This window comes from Pipra filicauda, unplaced genomic scaffold (assembly GCF_003945595.2).
Source record: "Pipra filicauda isolate LSUMZ 115617 unplaced genomic scaffold, ASM394559v2 scaffold42_size3861933_pilon, whole genome shotgun sequence".
NCBI lineage: Eukaryota > Metazoa > Chordata > Aves > Passeriformes > Pipridae > Pipra > Pipra filicauda.
In genome coordinates this window covers 3,240,540-3,263,708 of record NW_024104565.1, presented here as the reverse complement: position 1 = coordinate 3,263,708, position 23,169 = coordinate 3,240,540, and the positions used below count along the sequence as shown (strand labels likewise).

Here is a 23,169-nt window from a genome sequence, read left to right as displayed (position 1 = left end):
GACACGATTCTTTCTGCGTTGTCTTTTCTCCTCAAGGGTGATCCTGCGTGTGTTCTCAAAAGCATCAGCAGCGTTATAGATGGTGTGTCTCCAGACCTCCTGATTGGAGGCCAGAGTAGACCAGTTATGTTGACCAGCCAAGGCTGAGATGTTGCTTCAGGGAGTCCTTGTATCTTTTCTTTGGGGCTCCTCTCTTGCAGCAGCCAGTGGCAAGTTCGCCATAAAGCAAGATCTTAGGGAGGCAGTGGTCCTTCATCCTTGAGATATGCCCTGCCCAACGCAACTGTGTTCTCAGCAACGTGGTCTCAATACTTGTGATTGCTGCTTGTTCTAGAACAGATGTATTGGTCACATAATCTGACCAGTGGATGTTTAGGATTGTTCGGAGACAGCATTGATGGAAGCATTCTAGGAGTCACAGGTGGTGGCGGTAGATGACCCATGAGTCAGATCCATATAAGAGAGTAGACAGCACAATGGCTTTGTAAACACTGATCTTTGTACTTTAATCCCTTTCTACTGCCTCCACATATGGAATAACTTGCATTCACATAGGGAGTGAGAGTTGCCTGAGTTTGAGAGGGCATAAATTCTGTTGTCCATGTTCCTCAGAAGAAGACATTATCCTGCGTGTGAATTTAATGCTGCAGATGTTGTGTATTCATAGGATAAAAGACTGCCTTTTGAAGCATGTACAAGAGTTACCAGGGTGTTTTATTTTCTTTGTCACTTTTGTGCTTGTTTTGGTTTGGGCCTTTGTGTTTATTCAATTTCTTTTCTTCTGGTTGTACAGCTGTATTTCACAGAAAGAAAAGCAGGAAAAAACAGAGTCAAATGTTGGAAGATTAAAGAAAATGTGTAAATGAGGAAAGACATATATCAGTAGAGATAGAGGAGAAACAGATTTACAGGAGAAAGTGGCAAGTTAAATTAAAACTGAGACAAAGGTGGAAGAGTAATGAACTGGTTTCACCAAAATGCCGTGTTGAGTCCTGAGGGATTGTAGTCCTTGAGATCAATCTGTGGATAATAATGTTTCATACAATTTACGCCATATGTGAATTCTACCCCACATCCTACTTTCACTTTGCATTCCTGAGGTTTATTGAATTTGTTTCTGTAGTTACCCTTTCCTCACCTTTTTCTATCCATAGACTTGCCCCACATACTTTTTTTTTTGTTTCTCTGGTGTCTTTTCCTTTACTTATCGACTTATACTGCAGTCCGTATTAAACTTCAGCAATTACTGAAAGAGTAGATGAATATGTGATCATTTCACTTACTAGTCCTTTTCAAACTTGGGAAATCTTAAGTATTTTGCTTTGGTTGTCACAAAGTAGCACTTCTCCTAAAAAACATTAACCTCTTCTATGCTTTTTGGTTATCTTTGCCCTGTGGCCTAAATTTGTTTTCTTCTGAGAACTACAGAACTCATAATCAGATGTCATTTCACTTTGAATCTGTAGTTGAGTTACAAGCAGAGAGTGGTAATTTTGCCCTCTGATAACACAAGGTGAACAGTTTAGTGATTTGGTCATTCTTCATCATTTAGTGGGTGAGTTTGCAGAAGTACTTGCTATTGCCCCATTAATTCTCCTATTATGTCTTCACGACTAGGACAGAGACTTTTTTTTGGAGAATGGTAGACAAGATTATTTTGTTGAATACTAGCTCAGTTTACTAACAAAGTATCTGGTATTGGAGATATCAATACTTTGTCTTACCTGTTTGTTTCTTATCCTGGAAGTATAGGTTTGTTTTTTTTACATTTGATCATTTTGTGTTGTTTCATATGGTGTTTCGTAAGATACTGTATTAATGCTTTCCAGAACACTAACCACTGCAGCCAACATCCCCAGATAGTTTCTGGGAAGCAAGGGGGACTGCTTATATCACAAGTATTTTCCAGATTGAGACCTTAAAGAGGCATTTACTAAGCTGGTATCTTAGTTAAGCCCCTTTTTTAATAATTACTGTTTCTCAATCATCTGTTATGGCAGATGAAGAAAAAGCAACGAATGCATGCACATAATGGACTACAGATATGAGATGAAATATATTTGGAAATAGCTGCAATTAGATTAATCTCTGAAATAAATAAGTCAGAGCAGTAATGAAATGCTGTGAATACTGTTTCCATGCTCCTCATATATTATGTGAGAACTCCTTTTAAAACCATCTGTAATGTATAATTGGGTTCTTGAGAAAGCGTTAAAAGTTCTCTTACATGCATGTTCATTTTCCAGCCCAAAAAATCAGTTTTTTCTTCTTCCCCCATCACCCTCCCCCATCATAGGGGTGCTGGAGAAAGATCATTGTGGATGACACTATGCCTTTCAGTGAAGAGGAGAATTTGTTATTACCAGCTACAGCCTGTCAAAATGAACTTTGGCCAATGTTGCTGTCCAAAGCTCTCATTAAGGTAGCAAACACTAGGTATGTTTAGTCATCTCAATTTTGGTTTGTTTTGTGAAGTCATGTGGCATTTGCAAAAAGTTGTTTCAGTTTACATGGGAAATATATTTCGCTAAAAATTCTGTAATGACAATTAGACACTTCCAAAAGCTGTCACTGTAAATCAGTAAAGCAGAATCATCTGTAGCTACAGAAGGTACAGTGTTTCCTTTATAGATGTGTTTGTAAATTTATGCATAGAAAAATTGCAAAGAAACTGGAGTACTCTCCTTATTTGCTTTATCTGTTTGACATTATTCCTAAAGTCTTCACATGTGGTTTTCTACAAAATGGAAATGGCTACAAAGTGTTAATGAAGTTGTAATTGTCAGCCTTAACCAGTATTGACTCAACTAGTATTGAAAATAAAGTATTGTAAACGACTTTTGATGCCTTTGCCACAGTTCTGCTGTTGTGGGCTGTACTGTGATCCACTTCCCTAGAACTGACCTGAAAAGGGGAGGATGGACTATTATGCGGTGATTGACAGTTATGGCCACAGGTTCCTATGAGATGAACAGTGATCACCAAGAGTTTAAATGACTAAGCTTGAGAAAATAATTCAAAACACTGATCTGGGTAGTCAGGCTTCCCCATTCTGGTCATATCAAGTTATGTTTGTCCAAAGAGTCAGCTAAAGTATGTCTGCACAGGCTAGGGAGTTGCTGGGATCTGCCTGTTAGGATGAAATTCTCCAGGAATGTGTTTCTAATACTTCAGTTTTCCAGAGTACAAGGGTTAGTCTTACAAGTGCTAGCATCTTCAGCCTTGAACCTCTCAGGAAATCTCTCCAGGCAGTAAGAGAGTGGAGTGGGGTGGAGTGTTGTAGAGTGGAAAAAGAACCAACATGTGCAGAATAGCCTGCTAGAGAGGCTGATTAGGAAATGGAAGTTGTAGAATCATAACTCCCTTCTAACATGAGGGATTTCAAATCCATGTCTCCAACTCTGCAAAAAGAGGCTTTACTGTGTGCAAATATACAGTGTGCTTGCTAACAATTTTGGAAAAATGCCACTGTACCAGAGGGAATGCCAAAATAATGGACCTGATGCAAAGATATTGACTTTGTAGGCTGTTAGTCAGCAATGGTTTGGTAAACTCCTAAAATTGCAAGTAATGACTTGTTTTTTCATCAAACCATTCTGTGTATGGTCTTGTTCCAATATAAAGCAATGTAGATTGCAGACTACTGTAGTTGCTTTCATTATAATTCTGTAAAATGTCTACTTTTGTCTTATAGTATACATGAAACTGGAAAAAGAGAGCTGGAGGAATTTACAGTTCTGCATACACTGACTGGATGGATACCAGAAGTTATTCCTCTTCAGTAAGTTCCTCTATTAAACAATTTACGCATTAATTGTTTAATATTTAATTTTATAAGACATTATGAAAAATAAAGCTGAGCCCTAAAAGTCCTTCACCATCAATTTTAGCAAGTGTATTGTTTTTAATTCCAGTGCTTGAGAAATGTACCTTTGAGGAATGCAGTTTTATTGAGCTTTTTTCTGTAGGTCATACAGTTACTTGTGAACCTATTTATCATGATAAGCGATGCCTTCTCTTTATAAAATTATTTTAACTTATATTAGACACTGTGATAAAAACAACGTTAGAGAAATCTATGTTTCATTTAGTATGCAGTTACAAAATGTCTGTCAGTAATAGTAACTTTATATCTGAATGTACCATAGAAATATGTGTCATAAATTTGGAAACAATTCATGCCAGCTAGTACAATGTTTCCACCTTTAAATTGGAACAACTGATAGACTTCTACTTTCAACCAAAAATAGTATTTCCTACCTACAATAACATTTTTCTTGTCTCGTGTGTGTTTTATGTTCATTTTATATATTAAAGAACAGACATTCTGATTTTCTGGCTCAACATTCTTTTTACTAAATGAATGACCAGGATACAGACACTAAATATTTAGACCTTTTTTTTAAATTACACCTTCTTGCCTTTTGATATATAGATTTGAATGAATACATAGATAACAAATAATTTTGGTTTATATATAGTTTGGTTAGATATAATTGGTTTTTTTATAGCCATATTTCAGAATTAAATAAGTTCAGTCAAAGAATATTTTATTCCCTTTTCCAGTAATTTTTATGTCCCAAGCTATGCTTGCAATTTAGGTTTTAGATATAATTGTGTCTTCATGGCTAGGCTTCGCAAACGAAGATTTGGGAAGGCTCTATCCACATTTGTTACAGGCACGTTGGTGACTTATGAGGCCAATACGAGATAGAATTGTGTCTTACAGTAGTGTGTATGTAGCACATGGACTTAAAAATCTAAGTAACCTAAATTTTAGTTAATTTCCTTCAAATACATTATATTCTGGAATAAGAAAATGTGAATACCACAGAGACTTTGCTGATGACTTTAACCCATCGTACAATCAATTATTTTATTTTAAAAAAAGGTTGCATTCAGTTAGCTTGTGTGAAACTTATTCATGACTCTGTTTGAGGTTGTTTTTGGAATCACTAAGTTTCTGTGAAGAACCAGTATGACTGCTACTGACATGTCATATCAAAAAGCTGTTGTATTTGCTAGAATTGGTGGAGGAGGCATGGCACTATCTGTGATGAACTATTAGGAAAACCCAGTTTGGAAGTGCCTTTGAGAAGCTTTTTAATATACAGAGATGGAATCAAATTATTATACAATGTAGTTGTAAAGTGGTCTGCAAGTTTCTCTGCCACAACTTGTATCCACTAAAAAGCTTGAGAAAAGATGCTTTATTTACATATGTTTCTAACCACCATCTCTTTCTTTATGAGTCTGTCTGTAATCTGCCTCAACAAATTGGCTGATACAGAGGATCATGCAAGTGTGTTCTATCTGCTAAAATAACCCAGTAGCTTTTTGAGGAGTTGAACTGTCAGTTGTGGTATAGTGCCTGTCGAAATGAAAATCGCATTTTCTTTTCTTATTGCAAATGTCATTATCATTGACATATACATGCATATTTTCTTTTAAAGGTCTGAATACTTGGACAAAGTTTGGGACTTTTTGAAAGAGACTGTGCCAGAATTCAAGTTGCCTGACGAGAAGACTCCAGAACTTGATACTACTCAGTCAGATACAAAACCTGAAGAGACCAAAGACTCAGAGTTAAAAAATGAAGTTTCACCTGTGAATAAGCAGTCAGAATCACCTGAGAAAGTAGAGACATCTGATAACATTGGCAAAGGTCTGTAATTTTACGTAATGTGATCCTTTAGACCAAGCATAAATAAGGTTAGCATAATCTCTGGCTTTGAATTTGTATGTCTTGGATATATTGCCACATGCAACTCTGTGGGTTTATTGTTTTCACTGAACATGTTGCAATGATGTAAATTCAAATTACTTTTGTTTTAGCTATAGATCTCATCAGAAGCAGCACTACTCTTTTATTTTACAAAAATAGCTTCACTTTATGGCAGAGATTTTTTCAGCCATTTATTTCTCTAAAGACTGGTTCCTTGCAGAGAGATAACAATCAGAGAAGTTACAGTTTCTCCAAAGGCAACACTGCTCTGATCATCAGTAAATTATACATTTCATAATGGATGTTGCAAAGTGTGATTACTTACAGAGTTCTGACAAGTATGTTCTAATATCTACCTGCATTTTTATTTACAGCAACTTTTCTCTTTATGCTATTAGGTATAGGTAATAATTTTCTTCAAGAGCTGCTAACCTATTTACATGTAAATGAAAAAACTTAGATTTAGAAACTTATTTGTTCCAGTATATTATTCTTCAGTGTTTATATTTGAGACTGAGTTTTCCTAGTTGCTGTTTTTAACTTGAAGGCATCAGTTAAATTTTACAATTCTCATGCCTTTGGAAGGTACAAATCATACACTAAAATTTCTATTTCTTCCTAATTTTTTAGAAAAATCCCTGAATTCCTCACTTCGAATCCCAAATGCTATGTCCTAATGTTAAAAGTGTTATAAAAATGTTGGAAGTTTCCCAGCTGTGGTTGTATTCTTTCTTCTTAGGAGATCATTTTGACCCACCATCGATGTGGTAGATATTTCAGAGTTTGGAATGGACATTCCCAGGGATACAGCCGTTGGAAACATCACTGTCGTTCATCCAACAGGATGCTGTGATTTTTTTTCCAGATAACTTCGTAAATTTAATCCTGCCTAAAATTCTTACACTTAAAAATTCTATTAGTAACTGAAATGACTAAGAATCAGGGAACCATTATGCTGTGATACTGTAATCTTCAACTCTGAGGCTAAAAACTTTGTTCAGATGCTCTATTAATGTTTGGGATTGTTTGGATGACATAAAACCATCCATGTCACCATGAGAGATAAGGACCTGAGGGTCCTGGTGGACCACAAGCTGTCCCTGAGCCAACAGTGTGCCCTGGGGACCAAGAAAGCCAACAGAATCCTGGGATGCATTAGAAAAAGCATTGCCAGCAGGTCAAGGGAGGTGATCCTGCCCCTTTACTCAGTCCTAGTGAGGTACATTTGGAGTGCTGTGTCCAGTTCTGGGCTCCTCAGTACAGAGAGACTTGGAGCTACTGGAACAGGTCCAGCAGAGGGTAATGAGTATGATTAGGGAACTGGAGCATCCCTTTCATGAGGAAAGGCTGAGAGAGCTGGGCCTGTTCAGCCTCGAGAAGGGACAACTAAGAGGGGGCCTGATCAATGTGTGTACAATATCTAAAAGGGGAGTGCCAAGAGGATGGAGCCAGGCTCTTCTTGGTGGTGCCAAGCAATAGGACAAGAGGCAACAGGCAGAAACTGATGCACAGGAAGTTCCACCTGAACATAAGGAAGAACTTCTTTACTATGCAAGTGATTGCACTCTGGAACAGATTGTGGAGTCTCCCTCACTGGTAATAGCTTTAAACTGGGGATATTCAAGAACCATTTGCATGCAATCTGCACAATGTGCTCTGGGATGACCCTGTTTGAACGGGGAGGTTGGACCAGATGACCCACTGTGGTTCCTTCCAACCTGAACCATTCTGTGATTCTGTGAAGCTGTGTTGACACAATGAAAAGGATACCATCCAGAGGGACCTGGACAAAAAGTCCCAAGTGCAAGGTGCCATGCCTGGATTGGGACAATCCCAGATATGAGTACAGACTGGTAGAAGAACTGAGAGCAGTCCTGTGGAGATGACTTGGAAAATCTGGTTGATGAGAGGCTGGACATGAGCCAACAGTGTGTATTTGCATCCCAGAAAGCCAGCCACATCCTGGGCTGAGTCAAAAGCAGTGTGATCAGCAGGTCAAGAAAGGTGATTCTCGCCCTCTACTCTGCCCTTGTGAGAGGGCACTCCACCTGGAGTACTGTATCCAGTTCTGGGATTCCCAGACAAGAAAGATGTGGACCTGTTGGAATGAGTCCAGAGGAGGGCCAGTAAAGATGATCAGAGGGCTAGAGAGCCTTTTCTATGAAGGCAGGCTGAGGGAGTGGGGGTTATTCAGCCTGGAGAAGAGAGGGCTCCAGGGAGACTTTACAGCAGCCCGCCAGTACCTGAAGGGGGCTTGCAAGAGAGTTGGAGAGGAACATTTTACAAGGGCATGTAGTGATAGGACAAGGAGGAATGGCTTTAGAAGGAAAGAGGACAGGTTTAGATTGAATATTGGAAACAAATTTTTTACTGTGAGGCTGGTGAGGCGCTGGAACAGGTTGCCAAGAGAAGTTGTGGATGCCCCATTCCTGGAAGTGTTCCAGTCCAGGTTGGGTGGGACTTTGAGCAACCTGGTCTAGTGGAAGGTGTCTCTGCCCATGGATCATCTTGGAACTAGATGATCTTTAAGGTCCCTTCCAACCCAAATCATTCTAAAATGCTACGATTTTTTTTTTCATTAGAAAGTATTTTCTTATAGTCTAAATTTTGAGACTTGAAAGAAAGAAAACTGCGGGAGACTTTCTTCTTCCATATCCATTGGGAATGTATGCCTCATCTATGTTCCCTTTTTTTGGAAATTACTGATGTGTGAGAGCAAGAACATGAAGAAAATAAGTTACTACAGTTCCAGAAATTCAGAATTTCTAACACTGTAGTAAGGACATAAAAGTTGTGCACTAACTGAAAGGTGGGAACAAAGCCTTCCTGGCTCCTTCTCAGTTGATCTGGATTTTACATTTTTTATTTTTTTTAATTAAATTACATTAGTTCTTTATAGTGTCTCAACTCCCAAGACTTAGAAGAGTTTGTGGTTGATTGTTTTTAAAATTTACCTAAAATATTATCAAAGCATTTAGACATATGAGATTTTATGACTGAAAGTTATAGCTGAAAAAGAAAAATATTTAATCTTTATTTTGCTTAATAGAAAAAACAGAGCAGAAAAAAGTAGGAAAGAGAAAAAGCAAAGGAGAAAAAGAAAAAAGCAAGGTAGCACCCCAGTCTTCAGAAATGCCAAAATCCCAAAGCCTTGATGCTTTACCTGAAAGTAAGTCCTATTGTTTTGAAGCTAAAAATACAGATAGGAGATACATGTAAAACAAAAGCTTTGCTTTAATTTGGTTTTAAACTTTATTGGGGGGAGGTTATATGTACTTTTTTTTAAATTGTAGTTCTTTATAGCTCACATTACAGATTGAAGTCATTCAAACCGATTGAAATCTATAACATATTTAGAATAGTATTGATAGTATTAGAGCATGGTGCTAATAATGCCAGGGTTATGGGTACAATCACCATAGAGTTCATTCACTTAAGAGTTGGACTCGATGATCCTTGTGGGTCCTATTCTGTGACTCTGTGATTCTGTGATTGCAGTACTTTGTTCTAGTGGTAAACTGTCTTATAGTTTTTCTGTATTTTTTTTAAAAAACTTCCTCTTTAATGATTTATTTGTTCAATATATGCTTTATACAGTGAATTGCAATTGGAAAAAGCAAAAATGGTTCTTTGTTGAAGGGTAGGGGGGCAGAACTTTCATTAGGATTCACTCCATGCAGTAAATGTCTAATTTTTTCTTTCTTTGTCCAGGAAATATATCTTTATTAATTAAATTATTGTATTGATACATTCATAATAACATAAAAATTAAGTAAATTCTTGGTTTGTATATTTATTACGTTTAAAAAAAAAACAAAAATTTAAATAAACCACAATTAAATACTAATTGGCCAACTGATCAGTAAACAAAGACATGTTGTGTTTACTCGCATAAAATGTAGAATATTTTCACAAGTGTACATTAAACTGATTTGCTTTTGTCATTGCTTATATTTGCATATGTGTGGCAGCAAAAAACATTTATTAACGGGAATAATTTGTAGTTGCAAATCAATAGGTGAGAATTGATAAGAATATCTTTCTTTGGGGAAATAACTACAAAGTAAAAATGTATAAGAAGAATGAAACTTACTATAAATTGGATTCCTGCTTCTTGTTTTGAATCCTGATTAAAATTGGTGATTTAAATAATTTTAAATTATAGCAAACCAGTATTGTTTGTCATCAGCAAATACATTTATTTGAATTCCTACCTAAATTAGTTAAACAGCAGTAAATTTTAAAATGTATTGCAGGAAAGTAGTTTGGTTTAGTGGTAGTAGGAGTGGAATAGGAAATATATTTCACATGAGTATAAGGAACATGACTAACTAGTACTCAAGCATGTCATGTAGAAAAGAAAACAATGGTGAAGCAGAAGGATCCAAGTGATATATTCTAGAAATTGTGCAAAATGAGTGAAAGAGCATTAAAAACCATTGGGCAGAGTTTCCATATGAAAAATGACATGACAGTTAGATCTTTGTTCTACCACTTAAAGTACAGTTTATGCTCTTTTCTGAAAGACATTTAGTGTCCTGTGAAGAGGTTATTTGCAAAGATTAGTAATTCAGGGCTAAAGTATGATGGTCAGAGAACTCTTTTATTTTAAGTTTGAACCAGAAAAGACTTTTGGAAAAGAGTAAGAGGTAGATATCTCTCTAATAACAAAGCAAATTTAAGATTATTAGACTGCAAGAAAAAAAAAAACCCTGCAATTTGAAATACTACTGAATTACAATGCATTTTTGTTGTGAGATTGTAGCCAAAAGAGAAAGATCTTACAGGCTTTATGAGACACATGGTCTGCAGAGTGGCCCAGGACAGTAGAACCATTGTTATGCAAAAAATAACGTCTGAAACTAGGTCTTGGTTCAAAGTCAGACTCCAGAGGCAGTAGTTGTAATAAGTTCCTGATTTGTTCTTGGGAATTTTGTAACAGTGACTTTACTTAATGCAGCAATGCTTTTTTCTTTTTTTTTCCCTTGTAAGTGACTTGAGAAGTATTTCATTCCCAGCCTGATAAAAGTGCTTATTTCCCTGCTGTAAGCTTTCACTCTATCTATTGTGTGTGAGGACTTCAGGGGAATTTTTCTTCTTTGTGATAAATGTGAGCTATTTCTAAAAAGATATTTAGCTACTCATGATGCTGTTTATATTTCACTTTTAAAATGGCAAGCCATTCTGTATTCATTGCATTGTATATTCATTACCTTGCTTATTTTCGTACGCATTGACATACTATTTACTTCTAAGTACTTGGAAACTTCTCTTACAGGCTTTTGATTTTGATTGTGTTATTATGTTGTAGTGGGCTGACACTGTCTGGCAGCTAAGCCCCAACCCAGCCACCGGCTCACTCCCCACAGTGGGACAGGTGATAGAATCAGGACTGAAGCTCTTGCCCACTCCCAGCATACTCTCTGGGGTAGTGGAGTGAGAAACAGAAGATTTAGCACTATGTGAGCTCTGCTTAGCAATAGCTGACATATTGGTGTGTTATCAATAGTGTTTTGATCACAGATCTAGAACACAGCACCATATGGGCTGATCTGATGAAAGTTAGCTCAACCCCAGCCAGATCCAATACAAACATGCACAGTTCTGATTCACTTGCACACTTAGACCAATGCCTGCTGCACCTTGCAAATACAGTATGAGTGGCAGGATCCTTGAAGTATTGAACTTGTTTCTCTATTCATCCAGTTGTGTGGATACAGCAGAATAACAAGCCCTTCACATGATCAGCCAGGATTCTTCTTGAGGGCAACCAACTCTTTTGTTCTGTTGCTTATCAGTCGGGTACTCCTTGAGAAGCTTTTATATATTCATATATTCCTCCTACTGGCCCATTTTAGTGCACAATCTGCTCTTTTCTACTCATTAGATTTCCTTTTTAGTAACTAACCTTTCACACTTAGGGGGTCCCCTTGTTTCATAAACAGTTTTTATGATTATATAATGCGATATGAGCTACTTAGTCCCCTTGTTCCTATGAAGAATCACCACTCTGCTTCTATTTAGGTTTCTAAGCTAACAAGTTTCCTGATAGTTTTTGTTCTGCTGGAAAGGGAATAGTATTCTACTTTGGAGGGCAATAGCTAGGAATTTGAGAATTTGTTCTACAAACCAACCATGTATCTTGCTAATTCTCATTGTGCCTTGATACCAGTTTTGTAATTAGAGATATTAGTATTTTCTGTCACAGAAGTGTTGAGAGATTATTATTATGCTTAAAAGTTTTTGAAATCATACAAGTAGATCTATAATGTTAATCCTCTAAGTCAATGAGATACATATCACATAACAGTAAAGTTCTTAAAATTTTTCCTTTACATATTCAGAAGATTTTTCATTTACAAGAGGGATTAAAGCCTATTATTCTCTTTCATTTTTTCAAATGCATATTATCATTTTGTGATATTTATGTCAATTCTGAAGAGCACATAGGTTGTTTTCTGAAAACCAAACAAATACCTTCCCATAGGTAAAGCTAATCCATGACTAACACAACAGAAGTCAACATATGAGCTGTACGCCTGATGTTCAGGGTATTGAAAGCCAACTGAGTATTTTCATTGAATGGGTTGGATTGGAAGGGACCTTAAAGATCATCTAGTTCCAACCCCCCTGCTATGGGCAGGGACACCTTCCACTAGACCAGGTTGCTCACAGCCCCATCCAATCTGGCCTGAAACACTTCCAGGGATGGGGTATCCACAACTTCTCTGGGCAACTTATTACAGTGCCTCACAGTAAAGAATTTCCTCCTTACATCTGATCTAGATCTACTTTCTTTCATTTTAAAGCAATTGCCCCTTGTCCTATCATTCCATACCCTGTTAAGAGTCTCCAGTTTTCTTGTAGGCTCCCCCTTAGGTACCGAAAGTCTACTCTAAGATCTCCTTGGAGCCTTCTCCAGGCTGAACAACTCCAACTCTCAGCCTGTCTTCGTAGGAGAAATGCTCCAGCCCTCAAGATAATCTCTGTGACCTTTGTCTGACCTCATTACTTCTTGGAAAGTTAAACTTCACCATCAGCTCTTGTTTGACAAATAAATATTTAAGAGAAACATTGAGTGAGAAAATTCTTTGCAAGTCTTCAAAACATATGACAAAAAAATAAAAACAGTTTAAACCTATTAAACCCAACAATTTTAGTTCCTGGCCTTTCTTTTTAAGTGTGTGGAGATACATATTATGTGGATTAATTCAAATGATACTTTCCTTTCTCTAAGGGAGTGAAGCGTGTGTTCAGGTTGTGTAGTACTCACTCTATGTAAATGAATTTACAAAGCTGCAAGTGTGAAACATAAGCAGCTACATGGATTCATAAATTTTTAACAAAACATCGCAGAATTCTTATATCTACACTGATGGATATAAATAATAGGCTTTGCTTAAGCTAGGTGTTTTGCTGTACCATATATTATAATATTTTCCATCTAATAATACAAGTTTATCAAGGCTATCAGTTTTAACTGGTTTCCACAGATGCTGAATTCACACTAATCAACAGCACACAAATAATTTGCATACGTCCTCCTCATTTTTTGTATGGTGAAAAAGGATCAAATAATACATAATTTTTTAAGGCAACTGGCATAATGTACAAAATCTTTCTAGTATTGTTAAAGTGGATAAGATGTGCCTGTTTAATCAGTGGCATTCTCTAATAATTTTTTCACTGTTGTTTATTGTCTGCTCTGCAGATGATTTATTCACAACCCATCTGGACTGAGTATGACAGCTTTACATTCCACCTGGTATTTGATTAAATACTTTTATTTGGGAAATACTCCTCACAAGCAATGAGAATGGTATACTTTGTAGCATATATTGGTCTGTAATGTGTAGGACATCATAGCTATTGCTGTATTTCAAACAGATCAGATATGTCAGTAGGGACTGAGATTAAAGCTAAATTATAGCCTTGCTTTTGAATAAGTTGAAACCTACAACTAGCACAAGAGCTGTCGTTAACATGGGAATCACAAGCATGCAGAGAGAAATATTAAGAAAGTAGCTCTAACTTACCATCAGCTTATATTTAACTGGGTAATGGAATTTCTGAAAGAATATTCAAGATAACAAGGATATGTTATTTCTTTGAGAATAAAATGTAGCATGCCTTCTAATTAAATGGATTTTAAGTCTGATAAATTGTATTTTCCAGCCACTTGCCTATTTATCATTTTCTTTTCCATTTTTTTCTTTATATACAGATAGCATTGTTTTATTTCATTTCACAGAAGATACCTATTCTTAGAGCAACTTCCAGTTAAATACTTACTAAACATAGGAAGCAATTATCCTGTATTTGAGGTGAAGCTGAAGAGAACAATAACAGACACAGATCATTTTCCTGGAGTGTTAAATGAGGATAGAATCATAGAATTGTTTAGTTTGGAAAAGACCAAGATCGTTGAGTCCAACTATTAACCTGTACTGCTAAGCCTACCACTAAACCATGTCCCTACACATCTTTTAAATACCTCTAGGGATGTTGACTCAACCACTTCCATGGGCAGCCTGTTCCAAAGATAACAACCCCTTCTGTGAAGAAATTTCTCCTAAGAAAACATTCCGATGAAAAGCAGGTGTCACAACCTGCGTACTGAAATCCTGTCTTCATGAGTTTTCTTAGATGACTAAGGAAAAATACAGAGAGACAGAAATCCTTTTTTTTTTTTTTTGAGCTGTCTTTCCGGTCAAACCAGAGACTTATATTTCAAGTATTGTATGTTGTAGTCTTTTAATTCCCCTTCAGCATAAGTGAACTGACTGTCAGGCAGCCTTGACTTCTCTTCATCATTCAGGAATTATCGATGGCTTCTTTCACAGACAGGGTATGATTTGATTGTGTGATTGCCTTGTACAGCAGATTTCTGGGGGTAACAAAATGAATGTACACCTCCTATTATGCCTTGCCTATAGCAGAATTACAGGAAAACAAGCTCTCGTAAGGTGTGTGCATTAAGAAGTTATGGGTTCACGCTCTCACACTTTCTGAAGCAGACATCATTACCTCCAGTTTTTCACTTCCTTGACAGAAGTAAGAGCAGTAACCCTGGTTTACAGGCACTCTGTTTCTCAAACTACTAATCTCAATCTTCGTATCCATTGGCAGGAGTGGTCAGAGCTCTGCCTTTGGATCCTTTGTTGGTAAGGTCAAATTTTGCCTTCATTGGTGAGAAGCCTTTAATGCGTACTCACCAATCAGGATGTTTTCACTTCCTCTATCCAGATGATGTGTATTGTTTTCTTTATGCTAGTATCTACTGTTTATAAAATTTGAGGCAAAACAAAAGAACAAGATTGAAAGCTACCTCTAACCTGTTGTATTTCTAAGTTGTATTTTCTGTTATTAATTTATGTAAAAAATAAGTGAAATGTGCAAAGGTTGCGATTATTTAAATAAGTAAGGATTAAAATGAGGTGTTTTTTCCATCCATGGCTTCTTTTTCAAATATTTTACAATGAGCTCTGCTTTTGAATGAAGTACCAGAGTCAGACAAAGAAAAGAAAAAGAAAAACAAGGCAGAGAAAACAAAATAATTTAGGGTGTGGTATAACTACGTTTATTTACTGTTTATCTTATTCTAAAGCATTTTAATGTTTTCTGTGTAGCATCTTCTGTACCAACCCAGCCAGAAATGGTCGTGTATGCTGGCTGTATACCACTTCATTTGTTTGAAGAGGATATTTTTTCATTAAAGCAGATGGTAAGGTTCTGTGTTATCAGGACAAGAAAGCATTCCTTATTGCACTGTCAGAGTGTTTCATTTTGTGTCAACTATGTTGTAACAAAGAGAATACAATTAGCACAGTGAAACAGTAGGTAATTACTATCTGTTAAATTTATATTTCGGTACTTCTGTATTCTAAACATGTATTTTCCTGCCAAAGCCTGCTCATTTTTTACTGTTCTCCCCTTTCCTCTGGATCTCGGAAGCTAAAGTCTCCAGGGAGAGACTAGTTGTGGGCTAGAAAATGCATCATGATTAGATACTTCCGAATGGAGAGTCTAATTATTTTAAGGGCTACTCGAAAAACATGAATTTTATTTTTGTTTAAGACTCCAAAAATAGTGACTTCTCTGATATACATTTTCTAATATGATGTTTGTTGTTCTATGAGAAATATCATGTTTATATCAATTTCTATCATTAGTGTTGTAGCTGGTGAAAGCAGCTGGAGAAAGTGTAGCACTTCATGATACTGGGGTAAATTTCTACTTAGTCACTCACACTCCTCAGAAGGCTACTTATAATGCCAGAGCAGGCTTTCTTGAGTTGATTATTGATAGTTTCCTTTTTTTTGGACATTTAAATCATATTTCTCATAATTAGGTAATTAAAATTTGAGCTGCCATCTCAGGAAACTGGTAGGCTTCATTGAATAAAGAAATTTCCAGAAATGGTTTGCACGTATAATGCTTTACTGCTCTTAATTCTTGAACTATTTTCTTTTTTAAAAATCTGCTATGTATTTTGCTGTTTTCAAGATTAGTTTGTTATCTGCAATTTTATTTTAATTTATTTTAATGTCTTAGTCAATACTCTCTTTGCTAAAAATAGGTAATAGTAGTCATCAAAAAGCAAAGTGGAAATGGTTACACAGGGTTATATGTTTCCTGCCACCTAACATCTTAAGTATCATCTTGACCACAGTCTTTTGGGATATAGAGATTACTGAAAAAGGAGTGTGGCAGACCAAATAATATGAGGCAGATACATCTATATATCTAAACAAGTATTTTAGTAAAGACTGATAAAAAAATTGAAGTTGTCAGAAATTAAATATAGGAGATAGTTGATTTCTTATGGATTAAAAAAAAAAGCCCATTTCCAAGCTTTATTTGAGAGCTGATAGAAATATAGCTTGGAAGAGTGGGTTCACTGGGATAAGAGTTGCTCCCTAAATTTGGAAAAAATTTTGTCATTGACTGCAGCTGTGCCAGAATTTCTCTCCAGAATTTTTGCAGTATCCCTTTTAGCTTTGCCTTCTAGTGTGGATGTCCTTGGATTGTTGTAGTTTGAATTTGTTTTAATTTGCTCATATAAAAGGAAAAAAAATTCAATAATTGAGTCATCCAAGTCTGTCATGTAATCAGGAGCTAACAAGTTCTCTTCTATGGCTCCTAATTGGTCTTCAAAAGCCTTTCTAGTCTTGGATATTTTAACTGGCATTTTTAATTTCATTCCCTACTCTTCAAATAACCGACAACCACAACTACATTCTTCTCTGTAGAGTTCATAAATATGGAACCTCGAGAATATTTGACAATGAGTAGAAGCAGAGACTTGCTGATGAGTATGTTAAAGAAATAAGTTATAGGTGATTTATTTAGTGTGTAAAGGAAGGTGTGTTTTTAAAATAAGAAGGATGTACAAATCTTGTAAGAGAACTTTCAGTTCTGACAAATCTTAGGTCCTGGACCATTATTATTTTAATGGGAAGAGCACCACTCCATGTCCACATTTAGAACTGCTCTTAAGTGTGTTACTAAGGGCTTTGGTATACAAGTCAACTGGAGTATCTTTAATGTTTTATAAATGAGCCAGCAGATAAAAAGCTTAACTTTAATTATGTGTTGATTCAAAGCAATACTACATTATGGAGATTCCACAAGTTATCTGAAAGACCAATTGATTTTAGAATTCTACCACTTTATAAATTCAGCTTGAAGTAAGGAATTTTTCCCCCAGAGAAAGCATTTTTAAATATGTTTATTTAAAGGAAAATGTTGTCCCCATTGCTTTTTTATATATTCCTTCTCTTCACTTGTATGTTTTCTGCAGCAACTAAAAAATCTATTATGAAAAGTAAAATACATGTAAGCACTTCTAAGTATACTTTTTCTGCTGAATATCAAATTCTAATTAGAATGTTTTTGGATAGTCTGGTCAGGCAACTATTTTTGTTTCATTTGTTATTCAAGGTGTTGGATGCTTTTGTGAACATACTGCTCTTTTTTGTTAGGCAGATATGGTGAGAAAGGAGATCTGGCCCCAGTCAGATTATCTTTTTGTGTTTCATAGGCTGATTCTTCAGAGAAGATGAGGCAATATGGGCTTTCCCACATACACAGCCATCCTGTCCTCATCACTAGAACTAGATCCTGTCCTCTGGTAGCACCACCACAAGAATCACCAGTTCCTTGTTGGAAGCTTTTCCGTCAGAAAAATAAAATTTTTGTGACATCTGAACCCAAAGGTTTGTCTACTAAAGCCTCCAAAATAAATTTGTAATTACATTTTAATTACTATGAACATTTTCAGGGCCATATTTATCATCTATTATTTTAATTTCAATTGAACTTTTAATCTCTTTTTTTATTTAGGTTTTACCAATTTTGTATTACCTCCTCTTAGCAATATTTCTTAAATGCTTTGAGAAGTGTCTCAATTTATGTTGAAAAAAGCACTCTAGTGAAGAAAATGAAGAGGGAGTGTTATCAAAGCAACACAAGCTCTCTGATGCAGAGCCAGGAAAGGTTCAGAACACCTTTCAAAAATTTGAAGTATGTGACTAGTACTGCTGCATCATTTTTTAAAGTAAATTTTTTTGCTAGGTTTTGTCTATACTGCATAATGAAATTAAATGCATGATATACGATAGCCTGAATATGAAAGTGTTACAGGCATGCTAGTAAAGTATACTGGGATAAAAACCAGGAAACTGGCAAAGGCAAAAATGCCTCTGTAGTTGTTTTGAGCTACCCTGGCTAACTTTACATATAGGTTAGGCACACTTTTTAATACTTTGCAGGCTGAGGATTAGAGTGTTAAACTTTTTTTTTCATGATACATCACCTAGAGCCACCCTTGATTCTTCTGTTCCTTTCAAGTGTATGTGATGATACTTGGAGAATTATTTAGGGGTGACAAATCCTCATTGGAAATTATTTGTCAAAATAATTATATCATATATAAAATAATGATAATAATAACAACAATAACAATAATAACAATATTTCGTATATATTTAACAAGTTGCTTTTTTCCAGAGCCTGAAGTAAAACCACCTGAAGAACATGTTGAGATTGCTAGCCTATTTTTGAATTACAAATTGAATTTGATCAGAATACCAACAGACACGTAAGTATTTAATGTAGTTACAGCATTAGCATTGTATCGTTAGTCCATTTCACTGTGAAAGTGCAATTGGCTGATCTTTACTTGTGTCATAGGTTAAAACTTCTCAGGTCATGTCTGAAGCACATCCCGACAGAGCACTCTGTTGCTGTCATGTAATTAATCAGCTATCAGTGAACTGTACATTTAGGATCAATATCAGCAATAAAACATATAAATTACTATACTAGATGGTTACAAAATGTAAATAAACACTTGCACACTTCAGAAGACCTTTCTGTAGCTAATCTCAAGAATTTCTAATCCAGCACATGGAGGCATACATATGCAATTATGCATACCCTCCTGGCATTGAGGGTTACAAGCACATCTTCTGTTTTGAGAGTGCAGCACACACCTCCTTTTGGAGATGCAAGTTGGAGTGCTCTAAGCTTTAACTGCTGCTCCCTAAAATCTGCTAATATACACACTGGTGAGAAAGATCCAGGAGGTGGACATGCACACACCCGAGGGGCAGGTCCCAACTTGTAGGCAGATGCACACTTCTCAGGGCTTCTGACATTGAAGAAAAGGGAGCACTGTCAGGCAAAGACACTTTGCAAGATTCTCTAATCAGTGGGCAAAAAGATGTAGAATATTCAGTAGATCGCTTCTGCCAGAAATAGGAATATTCTTTAATGTCTTCCAAATTTTTCCTCAAACTAATGGTCTTTTATAATTCTTGAACACAAGGAAGTAATTGAGTGGCCAATCTGTACTTTCATGGGCATTACATGTTTGGCATGGAACAGTTAATGTTTATGAATAAAAGAGACTGTTCTCTGTTCATTATAGTTGTTAGCACAAGCCTGAGAGTGCAGGTGAAGAAGCTCATGCTCAAAACACAACTTTGTATAAATGCCTTGTGTTAAAAACTGTTTGGAAGTCTTATAAACCCTTGAAAACAGGAGTCTTTCTACACAGTGTCCTAAAGAAGTTTCAGAAATTGGTGTATACATGGCTTCTAGTCAATATTCAATATGCAACATTATACTTGCTCCCTGAGAAAAAAAGAAAGTTTACTATTATGTGTATTAGGGCTTTTTTTTTTTTCCTATGACCCACTACACAGTACATTTCTGTCAGGCTTCAGCTTATGATGTGAACATTCAGTAGACAAGTTCTAAATTGTTAATCCAATCTCTTTTACTCTGACTGAACTCCTGCCATGAAGCATTGAATGAGTGAATGGGGTAACATCAGACTGGTGACTTGTCGCTAGTGGGGTTCCACAGGGCTCCATCTTAGACCCTGTGCTCTTCAACATCTTCATAAATGACTTGGATGCAGGACTGGAAGGGATTCAAAGCAAATTTGCAGATAACACAAAACCTCCTGTTGACTCCCTCAAAGGCAGTCTACAACTTCCTTGTGAGAGAAAGAACAGGGGCAGGCACTGATCTCTTCTCTGTGGTGACCAGTGAGGCAATGGCCTGAAGTTGTGTCAGGGAAGGTTTAGGTTGGATATTAGAAAGAGATTTTTCACCCAGAGGGTGGTTGGGCACTGGGACAGACTCCCCAGGGAAGTGGTCACAGCACCAAGCCTGACAGAGTTCAAGTGTTTGGACGATACTCTCGGGCACGTGGTGTGATTCTTTGTCATCCCATGGGGATGGGCCTTTGTAGGGCTAATGGTTGGACTTGATGATCCTTGGGGGTCCCTTCAAACTCAGCATATTCTGTGACTCTATGTCATTTACCAAGTCTACACAAAAAGATTTATGTCATTTTGAAGGATATTTCTTTTCTTGAGACTGAGTCCAAGAACAGGTTGTAAATTGTGGAGATGTGTATATTTTTTTAGAGTGTGTACACGTTTTGTTAAGTACATCTCTATGTAAACTGACTAAACTACAGATGTCACAGGTTCTGAATTTTGATCATCATAATTGGATGGACTGATAACAAACCAGTTGGATTTTTTTAATTCGTTTTGAACAGCAGCATTTGTCCATGGAAGAAGTGACCTTGGAATATTCTGGGAATTTAATTTTTTTGCTGATGCATTTGCATTTTATTGGTTAAAAATACTTAGATTACTTACTGTTTGCTTTCAAACAGTAGGAGTAGAAATACATAATAATGCTCTAAGCAATATCCATTAATAAGCTATCAAAAGAATGAGAGATTAATAATTATCATGTTGAAGTATTTGCATGTTAACATTTTATGTTGTTTTTTTCATATTTAATAGATTGCTTCATGGTCATATTACCCTATTTTGTGAAGGAAGTTTATTTAATGTGCTAAGTTGCTATGACAATCTAATGTAATCTTTTGTGATTTAATTAACAGGTAGTAACCAAAAATATATAGCAGATATTAGCATTTCATTAAAGTAAATATTAATAGTAAATAATATAGCTGTCTAAATAAGATAAGGGACTTAGATACACAATTGGGACTGAAAGTTTTTAATCTCTTCTTTTTATTCTAATAAAATATTTTGAAACACTCAAAGGCAAGATAATTGTGGCTGTTACTGCAAAAGAACATTATCTCAGTCCTTAAGAAGGCAGCTAGATAAAACATGCTTATATTTCAATTTTTTCTTTATTGCTGTAAGTTATACATTTAGGTCTGATTGGCATGTGTGCAACATCGTTTTGGTCTTACTCTCCTAGTTCACTTTACAAATAAAGACTTATATATCCGTCAGTTTTTATTTCTGCTTTCAGTGAAGTCAGCAACAGACCTTTCTTTTACTACAAGCAGAATAGACCTGCACAGGTTTCCTTGGTTATCGTGTGTATTAGCTGTCTGGTAGCTATGGAGACCCATTTTGAGGGAAAAGACAAAAAGTATTGTGGCACAAAATACTTTGTTCTATTCTTTTGCCATATCTTCAGTCAAGTAGTAGTCTTTTCTTGTCTAGAGGCCATAGTAATTTATTCACTTCTGGCATTATTGTCTGGTTTTCCTCAGCTGACTTGGGTTTTGCTTTTCTGAGGGTTAGTTAAAAGATCTTTCTAGCATATATGGGTGTGTAGTGCCAAGCCAGTAATGACAAGGAATATATGAATATATATATTCTGTGCTACCCTATGAAGCTCTCAGAATAAAAGAGACACAAATTATTTTGACAGAATTCTGTTAAGGATAGAAGTTATGAAGATTGTAGTTTAAAGGAAAATGTATAGCTTCAAGTGTCTGAGTTTTCTTTTATTATTTAGCCACTTTCCACAGTCTACCATCACAAAAGGATTTCATTCTCTATCCCATCTCGCTTCTGTTACTGAAAGTGATGAAAATGAAAGTGACAGTAATGTGGATATGAATCAAAATGGAAGACACTCAAATGCAGAAGATTGTTCTCAGGTAATAATATTCCTATTTTTTTTTAACTTGACCTAGTTTTATATTCTAAAGGATAGGAAAAGACAAAATAGAAAATACTTAACACTTAAATATAGGTTTTTAAAGACATTTCAGTAAGTTTTCTGTTGCTATTTAAGTAACTTCCTTACCCTTTCCACTTTATAGTTATATTGATGTGTATTGGATGGGAAATCTTTCTTAATTCTTTTTGCTTTAACTTTCTTTTTATGATTTATTCCTCAGATTCTAAAAGTTTTATTGCTAACACTATCAAATATTTTGATGGGAGTATCTTAAAAAAATAGGAGTCTTTGTAAATAAATGTTAGTTTATGGATAAATGTTATGATTAGTTTATTTCAGCTGCAGTGAAAGATGTACCTAGGCATGTGACTAGAAAAATGTAAGCCTTATAAACACATGCCTTAAAATGGCATCCTCATTTCGATCTTAGTGGAAAGATTCCTGGCTTCATCTAGAAAAAGGCTTCAATGCTCAGGTTGCCTGCCCTTAAATTTCAGAAGTTCTGCTTTCTAAAGGAATCCTCAGCCATGGTTTAGACCCTCAAGCTTCCTGAGCAACTCTGTGAGAGAATGTTTCTCTAAACAGGTTCACTACATGAAGCACTGACCACAAGTTCACTCAAAATACCCAAGTAAATGCTAGGGACTAGGTAGAAGTCTCCACTGCAATTTTCCAAGATAGATAAGATGAATCTTACCTAAGTTCAGTAAAACATTATTAGGATGGCTTCGGGAAGTCATCCTTTTGGAACAACTTTTGGAAGTGGTAATTACTGTGATTTTTTTTTTTTTGTTGTTTCTGGCTTTGTTTTTAAATTGGAATGTGCATGTTCTACTAAGTTCTGCTTTTAGACAGACCTGTAACGAAATGCTCCCTCTAATGTTTGAATCTTACACGCTTAACAGAAAAAAAAATTATACTTTCAAAGAGTCTCTGGACAATACACTGTTTCATGAAAAATATTT

General features: G+C 36.0%; 1 protein-coding gene across 6 annotated transcripts in view; it reads left to right on the top strand.

Moving 5' to 3' along the window:
* The window catches only part of ADGB (androglobin), a 108,723-nt gene that overhangs the window by 24,835 nt on the left and 60,719 nt on the right, over window positions 1-23,169 (top strand). For 5 of the 6 annotated variants that reach the window (XM_027739531.2, XM_027739533.2, XM_027739530.2 and 2 more), the window contains exons 6-13: window positions 2,297-2,436; window positions 3,695-3,781; window positions 5,454-5,665; window positions 8,775-8,894; window positions 15,355-15,449; window positions 17,769-17,943; window positions 18,737-18,827; window positions 22,037-22,181. In XM_027739531.2, coding sequence (XP_027595332.1) covers window positions 2,297-2,436; window positions 3,695-3,781; window positions 5,454-5,665; window positions 8,775-8,894; window positions 15,355-15,449; window positions 17,769-17,943; window positions 18,737-18,827; window positions 22,037-22,181 — 1,065 coding nt within the window. The remainder of the gene's footprint in view (window positions 1-2,296; window positions 2,437-3,694; window positions 3,782-5,453; window positions 5,666-8,774; window positions 8,895-15,354; window positions 15,450-17,768; window positions 17,944-18,736; window positions 18,828-22,036; window positions 22,182-23,169) is intronic. The other variant, XM_027739535.2, reaches the window with a different exon arrangement.